The following is a 14670-nucleotide window of genomic DNA, read 5'->3' on the forward strand; positions in this document are numbered from 1 at the left end:
CCGGCTGCACTACCACTAGGCGAGCAGCAGAGGGCGCTGTAGTCACTGCGTCTGGCCCTCTGGCCTCGGCTCTACTCACTACCGAGGTGCTCCTCAGTACAGATGAATCAAAGCCAACAAAACATCAGGTCGCTGCCCATGAGACCACTAATGTATTGTCCCATGGTGCATCTCTCTAACTCTGCCACACCAAGTTCATGACCAGTCCCGACTACCACACACAATTAAAGTAGTATCACCTATTATGGTGACTAGTTGTGTTGGCTTGGCAGTGCACAATATGATGCAAGTATAATATAAGCAGCTACTCATTTTGCACACACGCTGTAAGAGATTATAGAGCAAACCAGGCTGGCCATAAACTTTGGCATGAATATTTTCTTGTCATTTCATACGCTTCTGTCAAATGCCATTTCTTTCTTTGAATGCTTGTGTTCTGTCTCATTTGAGTGGACAGTGTTACTACATGTGTTTTACATGCTATAGAACTGTTAAAGGGTCCCTTCCTACAGATGGGTAGTGAGGTGGTCATGTTTTGTGCATGTCAGAGAGAGAGAGAGAGAGAGACAGTCTCTCTCTCCTAACCCGGGGAACCTGTACAGTGCTATGGTAACCCTAGTGATTCCTAATGTCATGCTGGTGTGTGTGAGTGACCGCTGCCTGTTGGTTGCCTTTACGTTCCACAGAGATGCTCCCCATCCAGAACCCAGGAGCCTCCCCCTGACCTCACGGTGGACACGGTCGCCAAGGTGGTCCCCCCCCCCCCCATCTAACACTGCCCCCACCCCTCCTCCATCTCCCTCCCACACATATACTTAACTTCCAGCTCATCTCTCCTTTTTTCATTTCAGCCATCTCTTCTTCTAGTCATCCATCTCTCTATTCCTCTCTCCTTTTTCTGGTTGCTGTTACGCTGCCCGTTCTCCATCTGTTGCCATTTCCATCCGTCCTTATATTCGTTGCGTTGCCTTTTTTTCAGTTGGTGGTGTCGTTGTTCTTTGTTGGGTTGTGTGGTCATCTTTTACGTCTTTGTTGTTCTCTCTCCATCCCGTTTGTTGTTTTTCTTCTCTGGTGTAGAGCGCAGATGATAAACAGAAATCCGGCGAGGCGGCATGGCAGGCAGCAGAGGTTGAGATAGAAGAGACGGTAGTCGTCGAGGAGATCAGGGTGGCCCCCAAAGGTTCCGTCACCGTAACCACTCCTGCGGTGATCACCCCCGTCGCCGTGGAGTCTGAGGTCGAGAAGCCCAAGGACGAAGTTATGGAAGAGCAGAAGAGGCCTGTGAGCGTGTCCTCGGACAGTGAGGAAGAAGAGGAGGAGGAGGAGGCAGGGGAGTACCATCCGCAAGTCACCGTCAGCGCCTCAGTTGACCAGATCAAAGAAGAGCCCGAGGAAGAAGGGGAGGAGGAGGAGGAACAGCAAGTCAATGAAGAGCCAGTTGCAGAACCACTCCCAGAGCCAGTGGTCGAGGTAAAGGCCCAGCCTGTCCCTGCAGTAGTGGAAGAAAACTCCGCGACAGAACCACAACTAGCCCCTGTGGCGGAGGAGAGCCCCGAGGACATCCTGGTTACCCCTGACGAGGCCCCTAATGGGCACGCCGAGTCCCCCGAGGACCATCAAGGCCCCGTGGCCCTGGAAGAGGAGGAGGAGGAGCCCAGAGTCAACGGGGACGCGTCTCACTCCGAGACAGAGCGCCTCCCCCAGGTTATTTGTTGCTCTGAGGTAAATGAATGGCTGCCGTCTCCCAGACCTGCGTAGTGCAGAGCACGGCCCGTCACCTAGCCTGCTGCTGCATACTACGCACTTCTGACCACCACCACCCACCTACCTACCTACCTACTACATACCTAGCTACCTTCATATTGTACCTGCCTGCTGCTTCTCTACGCTGTCTGTCCGTGCTCCTGACGCTCAGCACCTGAGCGCCACAGCAACGGAAGGCTGAAGGCCTTTCACCTGCACAGCGGTCGCTTGGGCTAATTTTCGCTAAAGGAAGTTAAATGATAAGTGATAATCGTAAGAAGTAATGGCTAACATCCCCCAAGCAGCACCTTCCGTTGTGCATCTGTGTCAAAGCTCTGCCCTACTCTACTGTGGATCTGTCCCCCAGACTACTTCACTGTAATCATCGCCACCTCTCAGTCCACCACGTTTCTGTTGGTGTTTTGTTTTTACTTTACATTATACATACTGTGAGCACGTAAACATACATATACACTATACATATGTGTGTGTCGGCCCTGGTCCCTGTGTTTGTGAACGCACTGGCAGAGATGGCGCTGAGAATTGCGTGGGAGTGGAGGCGTTGTTGTGCAGTGCATGGCACTTGTGTGTGTGTGTGTTACAGCATGTGAAGTGTGTGTGTGTGTGTTACAGCATGTGAAGTGTGTGTGTTACAGCATGTGAAGTGTGTGTGTGTGTGTTACAGCATGTGAAGTGTGTCCCCTTCCCTGTATTGGGTCTTTATTTGGTTAAGTTGTTGGTTGAGATGAGTCACTGGCATTAATTGGGTTTTGTCTCTGCCTTGGCGGTCTTCAAGGACTCATCCTCCCAACCACTTACTTAAATGTCACGCCGTTCATTTGTGGGAAAGTCAATGCATGTCTGTATCGTGCTGTGCTGTTGGTCGCCTGTGGCAAAGATCAAAGCAAAAATGCATTGTACCGTTACATCAGAGTTCCAACAACCTCTATTATTTGCTTCGTTTGCTTCATTTGCTTCATTTTGCATTTTCAGTAGGTAACTTTGCTTGCATGCGCTTGGTTGCATGGTTACGCCAAAGACATTGTCGTTTATAGTTCTGTGCATTTTTGTAACGTTCATTTGCAGCCTGTGCGTGAGTTCTGTTCCTACTTCTTTAGAGGTTTGTGCTGTGTTTGCCTTTGCCCTTGGTATATGTGAAGTGTGGGTCTCTGTCATGACTCTCTCTCCCCCTACCCCCTCCTCAGCCACCTGTGGTGAAGACCGAGATGGTGACCATCTCAGACACGTTTGCGGCCCAGAAGACCGAAATTGCCACTAAGGAGGTTCCCATCGTGCACACCGAGACAAAGACCATCACGTACGAGGCTGCACAGGTAGGCCCTCTACCACTAAACGGCCAGTGTTTAGACGGGTGATAGGATGCTCTAACTGTCTCCGTGTGTGTTCTCCAGCTGGACGGCAGTGGAGACGGAGAACCAGGCGTTCTCATGACGGCCCAAACCATTACCTCAGAGTCACTGTGCACCACCACCACCACACACATCACCAAGGTAACTACACGTCACCACAGTGACCCCCCCCCACGCGTCACCGTGGTAACCGCGCAGCCGCACACTTCGCCGTGGCAACCGCACACTTTGTCATGGTAACCTCAAAGCCACATCCATCAGCAAGGTAACAGCCCAGCTCTCCCTGGTGTATTGTGTAAACGCCATGGTATGTGGACTCTGGCAGGGAGGATTGGATTCCCATCTGGCAGCATTATTCTGTGTAATCTGTGTGCAAATGTAGAGCAGCCTGCTCTGTAGTCTGTTGTGTTGATGCTTGGGGCTGTGACTGGCACCTACCCAGCCCAGGCAGAATTCCTCTGTTGTGACTTGGTGCAGACTCGTAGATGCTAAAGCTCAAGCCAAGTTTGTGTGCCGCACCTGGCTTCAACAGACCCCAAACATCAGTGGACAGTGTTGCTAGCAGACTGCTGAAGAATTCTGATTTACCTCTACTCCGATGTGCCCTTATGCAAGGGTTAAGTGACCTTTACATAAGGGCATATCGACAAATGTTTACCTCGTCAGCTCTGGGATTCAAACCAGCAGCCTTTGTTCCTTGTCCAACGCCCTTAATCGCTAGGCTACCTTGCTGCCCATTCAAGTCTCACCTTAACATTATAATTATTTCACAATACTGAGGACGGATCATCTCTTCGTGAGATATATGTTGAGGCAGCTTATTCTAATTCTTAGGCTATCCTCTGCACTAAATAGAATATTGGCCACATCATTGTGCATGTTAGGCCGACACATCATGAAATTGAGAAAAATGACAGACAGTAGCCTACAATTAGCTAAATAGAACTCAATTGAACTCGATTGAACATGAAATGTTTTTCAATATTATTGAAATACAGTACCAGTCAAAAGTTTGGGCACCTACTCATTCCAGGGTTTTTCTTTATTTTTACTTTTTTCTACATTGTAGAATAATAGTGAAGACATCAACACTATGAAATAACACATATGGAATCATGTAATAACCAAAAAAGGGTTAAACAAATCCAAATATATTTTAGATTCTTCAAAGTAGCCACCCTTTGCTTTGATATAGGCCTTATGTAGCCTATACTGTATATATATATTTTAATGCAGTCATCTCCGTTTTCATTTGCCCTTTGCTTGTTTGTAACAATTGCAAAGACTTTGGCAACTTTTGTATTTGTAGTAAACTAAGTTCTGAAGTTATCAGCGGTCACACAGAGAGAGAGATAAACAGCTTGATTATATGTTTAGAAGAGAGCTATGTATCAAGTGGCGCAGAAGGGCAAAAAAGCATTTAACAAGGCACTTAGCTGTTCTGGTTTGAGGCAGTCTGTAAATAACAAGCATTTTCAAGTGCAACTTTAGTAACGATAGTTTTTGGGAAACAGTTCTGAGATTTTAACGATGCTCCTACAATGGTTCTAACGATGAACTTAGCCTAAAGGTGCTTTTGGGAAACCCGAGGCCTGAAGGATGTGTTGTTTTACTCGTGCAGTACGTCTGTGCACTTATCCTGAACATCTGGCTGTTTGCAGACATTAAAAGGCGGCCTCTCAGAAACCAGGATCGAGAAGCGCATTGTCATCACCGGAGACTCGGACATCGACCACGATCAGGTGAGCGTCAGTCAGTCACCAATCAGACACGTCCTCCGGTGGGACCAATTACACACCACAACAGCTTGTGTTACTGAAGGGAAGATGTCGGCTTATTACACTTCTGTCAAAATGTTTCCTACATTTTATACTTATGGAGATATGAGAATGTGCCATACTACTGACTGAGGTCAAGCGCTCATATGTTCAGTGAAGTGGTGTATCTAAGAGAATATATTATTGGCCATTTTAGCAAGAATGAGAATTCAATGTGGTGGCCCAGTATCTCTGGTGTCTGCTCCTTTAGACTAGAAATGGCAATAAGAAGAGGACTTAAGTGTTTTCAATCAATGTCTCAGCTGAAAGAGATGCATCGATCCCTGTGAAAAGACCTCGCTCTGATTTATAGTGGCAAGGGTCTTTTACCTCCGTATGAGAGCTCATCTGGTCATTAAGCCAAAGAGTACAGTAGACCGATACACTCCACACAAAGAGGTCCCTAAAGAACTCACCAAAATTCACAACAACATATGTTTCCATAGTAGAAGTTCTTCCCAAACCCCAAAGGCACAAGCATGGGCAGATGTCCAAGCCATGCTTTCCATTCCTCCCCCCACCCTCCCATCCTTTGTCTTCATTTTATGTTTTGCTGTTTTTTTGTTGTTGTCGCTGCTACATTTCTCATCTGTATCCATAGCGCCTCCATTTTGTTTGTCTGTTTTTCTGTTCCTTTGTTCTCCTTTATTTCCGTTAATGCCATCGTCTCCCTTTCCTTTTGGGTGTGTTGTTGCCGTGGCATGTTGCCACCCCGGGTAGGCCTTGGCCCAGGCTATAAAGGAAGCCAAAGAGCAGCACCCTGACATGTCAGTGACTCGGGTGGTGGTCCACAAAGAGACAGAGCTGGCAGAGGAGGGCGAGGACTGAGGCGCCAGGTAAGGAACAGAAGCCACCAGGAGGCCCAGGGGTGTGGTGATTAGGGGGTTTATAGGGGTAAGTGGTAAAGGTTAGTCCCCCTCTGTTAGGATTCTACAGTGGCCCTTCTAGCCCAAACCAACAGCGCATCACAGGCATCTGCCGGAAGTAAGTCCCCCACAGGGTGGAACTGACTGTCTCCTTGTCTTTTTCTTTGAGATCTCCATCTTTTCTCTTAACTCCATGTTTCCTCTGTCTGCACTTATGACTGAGCTATTTTTGGACGAATTGTAAAGTTCATACAAAATGTCAGCAAACCAAACATCTGCAGATGTGTCACTTTTTCTGGTCAAAATGTTTTGTTTCACTGGCTTTACTAACCTCGTGACGTTACTATCTGTATTCTAATATGCACAGTACTGGCAGACTGTGGAAGCACACTCTCCACCAGACAGATGACCCCTCATACACACAGGAAGAGCAGATTAATGACAATGGTAATTAATTGGTGTAATGGAGGAGGAGAAAACAAATATTCCCTGTGGGTTGCTAGCGTGAAAGCCCTTCACAATAGCTCTTTCAACAGCCACTCGACCTTGTCAACCCCTGGAGTTGGAACCATTCCAATCCATTGAAGTCTCATGAAGCTTGGATCAAGCCCAGAGAATTGTCTTGAATACAACTCAGTCATAAATCAGTATCTATGGGCCCATCAAATAGGAGCCAGAAATGGATTCACACAATGGGATCAAATGTACCCACAGCAAGGCAGAGGCTCATAGACAATTGTTAAATATAGTCGATTCAGGGGTGCTTGGTGGATAATATTCCTTGATTACTTTTGTATTACTCTGTCCAATCAACTCATTGCTCTGCCTACACCCTGACCATTTAGCGGTATGTCCATTGGTCGTTTGCTCAGACCGTCATGGCAGCCGTCCAATGCACAGGAACTTGTTTACATTACAGTTAAGCTATTGCTTAAAATCCATCAGCAATACAATGTGCTAAATGTGTTTCCACCACGACCCGATAGACCTCCGGCCTGAGCCAGCCCTTCCCACTTGTTAGTTCTGTCATCCTCTCCAGTTATGAATTTGGGGGAAATAAGCATGACTGCAGCGGCTGCTGAGAATAGAAAGGCGCTTTGATTGGTGTAGCAGCGTATTTACCTTCAGTGAGAATTTTGTGGTCAGATCATCGAGTGCTTTTGTCTTGTCTACCTACAGAGCCTTCAGAAAGTATTCACACCCCATGACTTTGTGTTACAAAGTGGGATGAAAATAGATTTTTTTTTGTGCAAACTATTTACACAATATTCTCTGTCAAAGTGGACAAAAGAAAATTGATTCAACCAAAGTATTCAACCCCTGAGTCAATACATTTTAGAATTACCTTTGGCAGAGAGCTTTCCACACTTGAATTGTGCAACATTTGCCCATTATTATTTTCAAAATTCTTCAAGCTCTGTCAAATCGGTTGTTGATCATTGCTAGACAACCATTTCCAGGTCTTGCCATAGATTTTCAAGCAGATTTAAGTCAACTGTAACTCAGCCACTCAGGAACATACAATGTCTTCTTGGTATAAGCAACTCTAGTGTAGATTTGACCTTATGTCCTACTGAAAGGTGAATTCATCACCCCATGTCTGGTGGAAAGCAGACTGAACCAGGTTTTCCTGTATGATTTTGCCTGTGCTTAGCTCCATTCCATATGTTTTTGGGTTTTTTTGCCTGGAAAAACTTCAGTTCTTAACGATCACAAGCATACCCATAACATGATGCAGCCACCACTATCCTTGAAAATATGGAGTGGTACTCGGTAATGTGTTATTGGATTTGCCCTAAACATAACACTTTCTATTCAGGACAAAAGTTAATTGCTTTGCCATATGTCTTGCACTATTACTTTAGTGCCTTGTCACAAACAGGATGCATGTTTTGAATATTTGTATTCTGTACAGGCTTCCTTCTTTTCACTCTTGTCAATTAGGTTAGTATTGTTGAGTAACTACAATGTTGTTGATCCATCCTCAGCTTTCTCCTATCACAGCCATTAAACTCTAACTGTTTTAAAGTCACCATTGGCCTCATGGTGAAATCAATGAGCAGTTTCCTTCCTTTCCGGCAACGGAGTTAGGAAGGACGCCTGTATCTTTCTAGTGACTGGATGTATTGATACACCATCCAAAGTGTAATTAACAACGTCACCATGCTCAAAGGGGTATTCCACGTCTGCTTTTTGTATTTTTTTTTCTCCTCTACCAAATGGTGCCTGTCTTTGTGAGGCATTGGAAAACCTCCCTGATCTTTATGGTTGAATCTGTGTTTCGAATGCACTGCTCGACGGAATGGTCTTCACAGATAATTGTATGTGTGGGGTACAGAGATGAGGTTGTCATTCACAAATCATGTTCAACACTTATTGCACACAGGGTGAGTCCATCCAACTTGTGTGACATGCTAAGAAAATCTTTACTCTTGAACCTATTTAAGCTTGCCATAACAAAGGGGTTGAATACTTATTGACTCAAGACATTTCAGTAAAAACGTAATTCCATTTTGACATTGTGTGTGTAGGCCGGTGACACACAAAAAAAGTCAATTGAATCCATTTTAAATTCAGGCTGTAACACAACAACATGAGGAAAAGGTCTAGGGGTGTGAATACTTTCTGAAGGAACTGTACCTGGCAGGACGTGAGAGATGCCTCGCTCATCAAAAGACTTTGAAGCAGACGCTGGAGTACTACCTGGTTTTGGGGCTTGCGTTAGGGACATGGTGTCTTTTAATCCCATTCGGCTAGTATGTAATGAGAATCCAATTTCTGCTGTAGTAGCTCTTTAGCTCAAGGCGATTCAGCCAGTTTCGCCGAAGCTGATTAAATCTTCCTAATTAAATTAGAAGAGCAACAAAATAGCAGATATGATCAACTGTATAATACACTGTTAATCAGTGCAAGGCAGTTGCATTACCATACCAAGTTATTTTAGGTGATTTTGAATAAATCTCCAGACACGTTGGACCTTCTCTGTAAAATGACTCCAGTTGGTGGCACTCAACTCTCCTTCATGTTGAATAGAATATTCAGTCCTTCAATTCTTTCTCTTTCGCAGAGCTGAGAGCCTGTGAAGTTCATACTTGGATGTTTGAGAACCTCCTGTCATCTCCCAGACCGAGAGTCAACCTGGTGGGAAGACTGTCGGACAACCCCGAGGCTGAGCTCCTGTGTTTCATTGCACACGTTCCTTCTTTTTTTTTTATCACTCAGAAGAAAACCACTTAGCTAACATTTGTAGCGTGTTTAAATTGTTTTGTGCTTTTTGCAAAAATAAGAAAAAAATTCTGCCATTATTAGAACCAAAAAGTGGTCATTTTTATTGTTGAGTAGTATTCACATTCCTAGTATGTACAGACGGGTAATGTTATGAGAAAGTCATTTCAATATCTATCTTCCTGTATTCATGCAGTTGCAGGTGGACAGGTATTATATTATATTAGCTTTGGTCCTGGTCTTCTTCCATGTTCTCTTAGAGTCAAATTTTTATCTGTTTCTGGGGAAAAGGAGGAACAGCTAATTGTATTTAATTGGGTGAGTTTCCAAGGGACTAGCAAAGGACGACGCGCTGTGTCATTTTGTACATTGCACTACAGTGCCAACACATGTTCTTCTCTATGCAGTCATAACAAAAACATTCCTTTAAAGGGCAGGTGCTTTTCCTGTACCTCCCTCAGAAAAAAACACAACAAAATTTACATTTAAAACATGAAACACTTAGGCAGCTTGGAAACTTTTGCTTTTCCATAACTTTCTGGCATCATTAATCTGAAATATATTTGTAGAAACATATATATTTTTTTGCTATCTTTCTTTGTCAATCAGTAAACTGATTTAGATGATGTGTTTTTTTGCCCCTTCTTAAATATTTTTAATATATTTCAGAGGTTTTTTGACAACTAAAAGAAATACACAAAATTGCCACTGTTTTTATCTTTTACCTGTAGGTAAAGAAGATGGCTGGCCTTAGCTCTCTCTGCAATCTGATAAACCTCACCAATTTGCTATTTGGGCCCAGTGTATAGCAAATAATCTTAGATTTTTAGCAGCTTTAAAATGTTGTCTCCCCACAGCCACCCCACCCTCTGTGTAACACTGTTGAAATAAAATGTTGTTATTCTCTGATTGGATGAGTTTGGTTCCTTTTTACCAGTGTTAGGGAGTAGTGAACTACATTTTGCAGTAGCTTGGTGGTAGTTGAACAAAATTCAAATCTAGTTAGTGTTTTCAGTAGTTAATTACTTTTTTTGCAATGTAGCTAACTACTGGAACTACACACTAGAAAATATGCACTGTGCAAAAAGAAAAGTTGTTTAGACAGTAACTTACAGGCAGCCAGTTTCCTATAAGTTACTGTAAAATAAAAAGGAACAGTTTTACCATACTGTATTTTATGGTATCTAATACTGTTACTGTATTTGATTTACTGTACTAATAATGCTACTGCAAAGTGCCTCTTACTGTAAAGGCTTATTTGCATATTTTCCAGAGTGCCTTGCCTTTCGAATGAATTGTAGAGTTACCACCCATGACTGTATTTGTTAGTGACAGAGACATGGTTGTTGCATTCAATGTTCAGTCTTTTGGCCTTCACCAAGTGAGATCCTAAGTAAATATGTTATCATAAAAATGACATTCTTTAATACAATACATGGGAAGTCTATGGGTATCTGCTAGCATGCTAGCAACTTCCTTAAAACTACATGCAGAGACATGAAAACGGTATCCACAAGTTAATCTGACTCTGTGGAAGTAGATACCAAAACACTGAAGTATCCCTTTAACAAAAGCTTTTTGTGGACTTCTCAGTTTCTTAACCTTTTCAACCATAAGGAAATATTCTGAAAATATCTTGAACCATTCTTAGAAAGGTATAATAAACACTATAATTGCAGCAATAAAAAATGCACTTTGTCTCTGCATTCCAACACCTTGTTAACCGTAATTTGGAATTCCATATTGGTTGTTGCTTCACTCAATCCATGGCTTAGCTTGTGTTTTATCCATGATCTGGTGGTGGAAGGTCCTCAGTACTTGTATTCAGCATCTCCATCCACTGTACTCTCACTGTGACACTGTTCTGTTTGCATATGAGTTCTCAGAAGGCTGTACTGTACCCAGCAGGGCAATATCCAGCGTGGGGCCATCCACACTTCCCCTTCTTAGGTGTACATTCTCCCCCCAGCCCGTCGTCTCTGCCTGGGTGATGTGGTTCTGTTGTGCTGCCTGGAGGCCATGTCCCTGGGGTAAGGTGCTGCAGACAACTCTGCCTCTACTGAGATAAAGAAAGAATATAGTCAGTCTGTCTCTTTGTATCTGTGTGTGGTCACATCTCTGTCTACAGCCAGCAGGGTTTGACAGCTGTGAGGTCTGAGCCCAGCTGAGAGGCAGAGCTCCATCAGTAATACTATCAATAATGACGAAGTTGGGAAAATAATGACCAGTGACTAAGCCGCCAGGCCAGCTCCACATTAAGAAGCTTTCCAATGACTGCTACAGGTCTCTCAGACAGGGTGAACTGTTTAAAAAAAATATGTGTTTGTTTAAAAAGTAGTCATTTTTCTATGCCAATGCAGCTGTAATATGCATGTCAAATCATACCAGGTTTACACGGGCTAGTTGTCCAATAGCAATATTCTACAAGTAGTATGTTACAGACAAATAAGAAGATATAGATATTGACAATCTTTGTCTCATCTAATTGCATATTGTCAAAAATCACTAATTTGTTAGCTGTTATGACAGATAAAGCAGAGTGCAGTTAAATTACCTTCCTTCAGCTTCCAATTCAGGTAAACCATGATCTGTATCAACAGCAGAGTGACAGGCAGGAAGACCCCAAACCACAGCAGCCATCCAGGGACCTCCCTGAGAACCTCTCTTAGAAACAGCACCAAGCTGGACATACTGATGGTGGTAACTGGTGAGACTGAGGCCTTTGGCTCTGTGACACTGATGTAGTAATACCACTGGTGATTTGGACTTTGTGCGGTTGTTTAAACAACCCTGTGATTACTAAGTGGATTTACTGCTGCCTAGTTAATAGTTTACCCAGCCTGGGACCTGTGTTAGGGGGCCAATCCAGACGTGAGCCCCTGTTACCCTGTTCCGACATCATAAACATACAGAATCTCTGTCACTTTGGATAGTTACCATTTCTCTGAGATAGTATGGGGTTTGATGAAAACATCTAATCTGTTGAAGCAGATATCTGAGAGATTTGAATTGGCCAAACAGATTTTGAGTGAAGCTGTTGAAAGGTTATCTGTGTGAATGTCTATTGACTGGTTTGTTTAGTTTAGGATTGTGACACAAATTAGATTTGACTGGGCTATTATACTGACCTCTGAATGTATGGTTGTGGAAGTCCATACTTAATCAGAATACAATCGAAATCTGAATTGATAAAATCATTGCAATCTGTTTTACAAAAATCCCTGAGGTGTTTTATTTTGTTCAATAATAGGATTTATAAGACTTCTTATTATAAACAGGCTATGTTACTCAACTTTCATTATTGGCACGATAAGCACGGTTTCCTTTGAAACAGGCTTTACTCTCAACTGCGATAGTTCAGCTATCGAATACTGTCAATGTGCATTATGTGTTTCTTGAATAAGCATGCCCGAAAGTCCCCTGCCATGATTACAGAAGAGATTTACAACACTTCATGAGCAACTCTGAAACCAAAATACTCCCCCAAGGGATTGTGTTTCATTTTCAAGGGTTCAAGATTACTACAAAATGTTCTGTTGAGAAAAAAGTTTGTTAGCTCCTTCATCTGGCCTAGTAATGTTAATTTGTTTGCCATTCAAGGTAAGGTTATTCAAATGAGCCATTGGGGTACCGCGAATAAAAAGCCATTTTCTCAATCATCTCCATGTCAGGCCATTTCTGAGGCTTTCTCTTGTTTTCGTGGACTCTTAGTGCCTTGTTCATTTGCATACTGTGGTATTTGAGAAATCCATAAAACACATCTTTGACCTGCCACAGTTTTATCTAATCAATCCCTCGGCCCTAGAAACTCACGTCACTGTCTCAGCCATCAAATGGTGAGAGAGCCACTTTGACTCCGAATGACGAATACCAACCATCTGGATCAATGCATTGAAATGTATCCTTCTCCCTTTGATCATGAGCTTATTTTGGCTACCCAGACGCTTTGCCAGGCTTCGTGGTTTCATGGGGATTTCTGTAACAATTGCGGAATATGTTTTCTCCATCACTGGCTTATGTCCTGGAGAGGGACTACACTTAATATCACACACTGGTGCTTATTAAGGGCGTGCAGCGCTACAGTAGGCTTTTCAATGACATTCGGCATTGTATGTGTCCTAGATCTTGCTGCATTTTCATAGTAGTTAAAGAGAAATAATCAAATTCTATGGTGATATCTCCACCTCTAACATGGCTTTAGACTGCACATAACCCCACAGCCCTTTATAGCTCAGCTCCAAAGAGAGCGAGAGAGAGAGCGCGCGCGAGAGACCGAGAGGGAGCTGTGTGTGAAATCCAACTACCTTCATAATGGAATCCGCCGCCTGTCTCTTACTTTGGCTACTCAGCCCTACTACTTCACTGGATTTAGTCACGACTGACATTTTCCACAGCTTGCTCGCGTCCCCATTACATAAGCACACGAACTGGGGTTTTGAGTGGGTATCGTCGCTCTCTTGTTCGTGAGGGTTCATAGGCTTAAGTCGTGTGTTTTAGGCTGGGTTTTGAAGAGGGTAAGGTCCAGGGTGTGCTGCTTTTATATAAATATTATTTGAGGCCTCCACGGTGCTCTATAGTTCATAAGAATACAGTGCCACAAACTACTCGATGTTTGATTTTGCGTCTACTAACATGTCGTTACGATTAATCAGTGATTCAAAACCCAACAAAGTGTCGCGAGCACTAAAGATAGACTGACTGTCGATGCTATTTCAAATATAGACTATTAGTCCTTAGCGATGGAGATGAAACGTTCAAACGCTGCCACAAAACATAAGCAACTCATCAGAGCACGTAATTACCTAGCTCTGACCCAGAGCAGACGTATTTAATTAGGCTGTCATGTTTAGACTTCCTCAGACTTTAGTAGCTACTAAACCATGATTGATCTTCTGTTTGTAAAGGAGAGGCCACAGTAAGTGGATGTCTCCCCTACAGTGATCATGTCTGGGCCTACTGTCATTGTCTAAGCACCACACTTCTCACTCGATGGGGGGAGGGGCATCATTCTGGATTCAGTCTATTGCCTGTCAATTGTATCGACACTCACTGGATGAGACATAAGGGTGGGGACTCTAAAAGTGTGATTAATCAAGGCTAAATTGGTCATTGGCGTTTTCATTACTTGTTGATGATGACAGTCATGGGCAGCATACTGTATAGTCGCCATATTTTCTCTCCTTGATAGATGAGCATATAACAGCCATCTGTATGCTAGTCATACTAGAAGAGCATTTCAATGCCTTTCTGCCGTTTTGTTATGTATCTATTCAGAGTTGCCAATGTGTTAAATGCCACTACGCTTCATTTGAGGACGGATGACAATTTATTTTTAGTCGCCATCACTCAGCATCAACCCAATCTCACTCATATTCCAGCTATTGACTCTGCTCCTCTGAAAAGATGGATTATAATGAAAACCCGCCTGAGGTGTGTGAGTTGTCTGACCACTGTATTGTCCATAGTGAATGTAGGACTGCTGTCTACAGCAAGTCAGTACTGTAGGAAGTGGACCCACTACCTTTCGTTGATGGGATGACATGGTCTTAACCTTTCTCCTAAACCCGCTCCCTGACCAGCCCACCCACATGGATCTGCTGGAACGTATGAACAGATTGCTTTCTGTTTCTCGACACATCAATCAATCTC

The 14670-nt window shown here is 43.5% G+C and overlaps 1 protein-coding gene across 12 annotated transcripts in view; it reads left to right on the plus strand.

Moving 5' to 3' along the window:
• The window catches only part of epb41l2 (erythrocyte membrane protein band 4.1 like 2), a 98489-nt gene extending 88559 nt beyond the window's left edge, over window positions 1-9930 (plus strand). For 8 of the 12 annotated variants that reach the window (XM_029676880.2, XM_065026391.1, XM_065026389.1 and 5 more), the window contains 7 exons: window positions 687-749; window positions 1078-1722; window positions 2949-3077; window positions 3156-3254; window positions 4775-4855; window positions 5651-5766; window positions 8864-9930. In XM_029676880.2, the coding sequence (XP_029532740.2) occupies window positions 687-749; window positions 1078-1722; window positions 2949-3077; window positions 3156-3254; window positions 4775-4855; window positions 5651-5758 (1125 nt within the window). In that variant the 3' untranslated portion in view covers window positions 5759-5766; window positions 8864-9930. The remainder of the gene's footprint in view (window positions 1-686; window positions 750-1077; window positions 1723-2948; window positions 3078-3155; window positions 3255-4774; window positions 4856-5650; window positions 5767-8863) is intronic. The other 4 variants (XM_065026390.1, XM_029676887.2, XM_029676891.2 and 1 more) reach the window with 2 other exon arrangements.
• The last annotated feature ends 4740 nt before the right edge of the window (window positions 9931-14670 follow it).

The sequence above is a fragment of the Oncorhynchus nerka genome, linkage group LG13, assembly GCF_034236695.1.
Source record: "Oncorhynchus nerka isolate Pitt River linkage group LG13, Oner_Uvic_2.0, whole genome shotgun sequence".
Classification (NCBI taxonomy): domain Eukaryota; kingdom Metazoa; phylum Chordata; class Actinopteri; order Salmoniformes; family Salmonidae; genus Oncorhynchus; species Oncorhynchus nerka.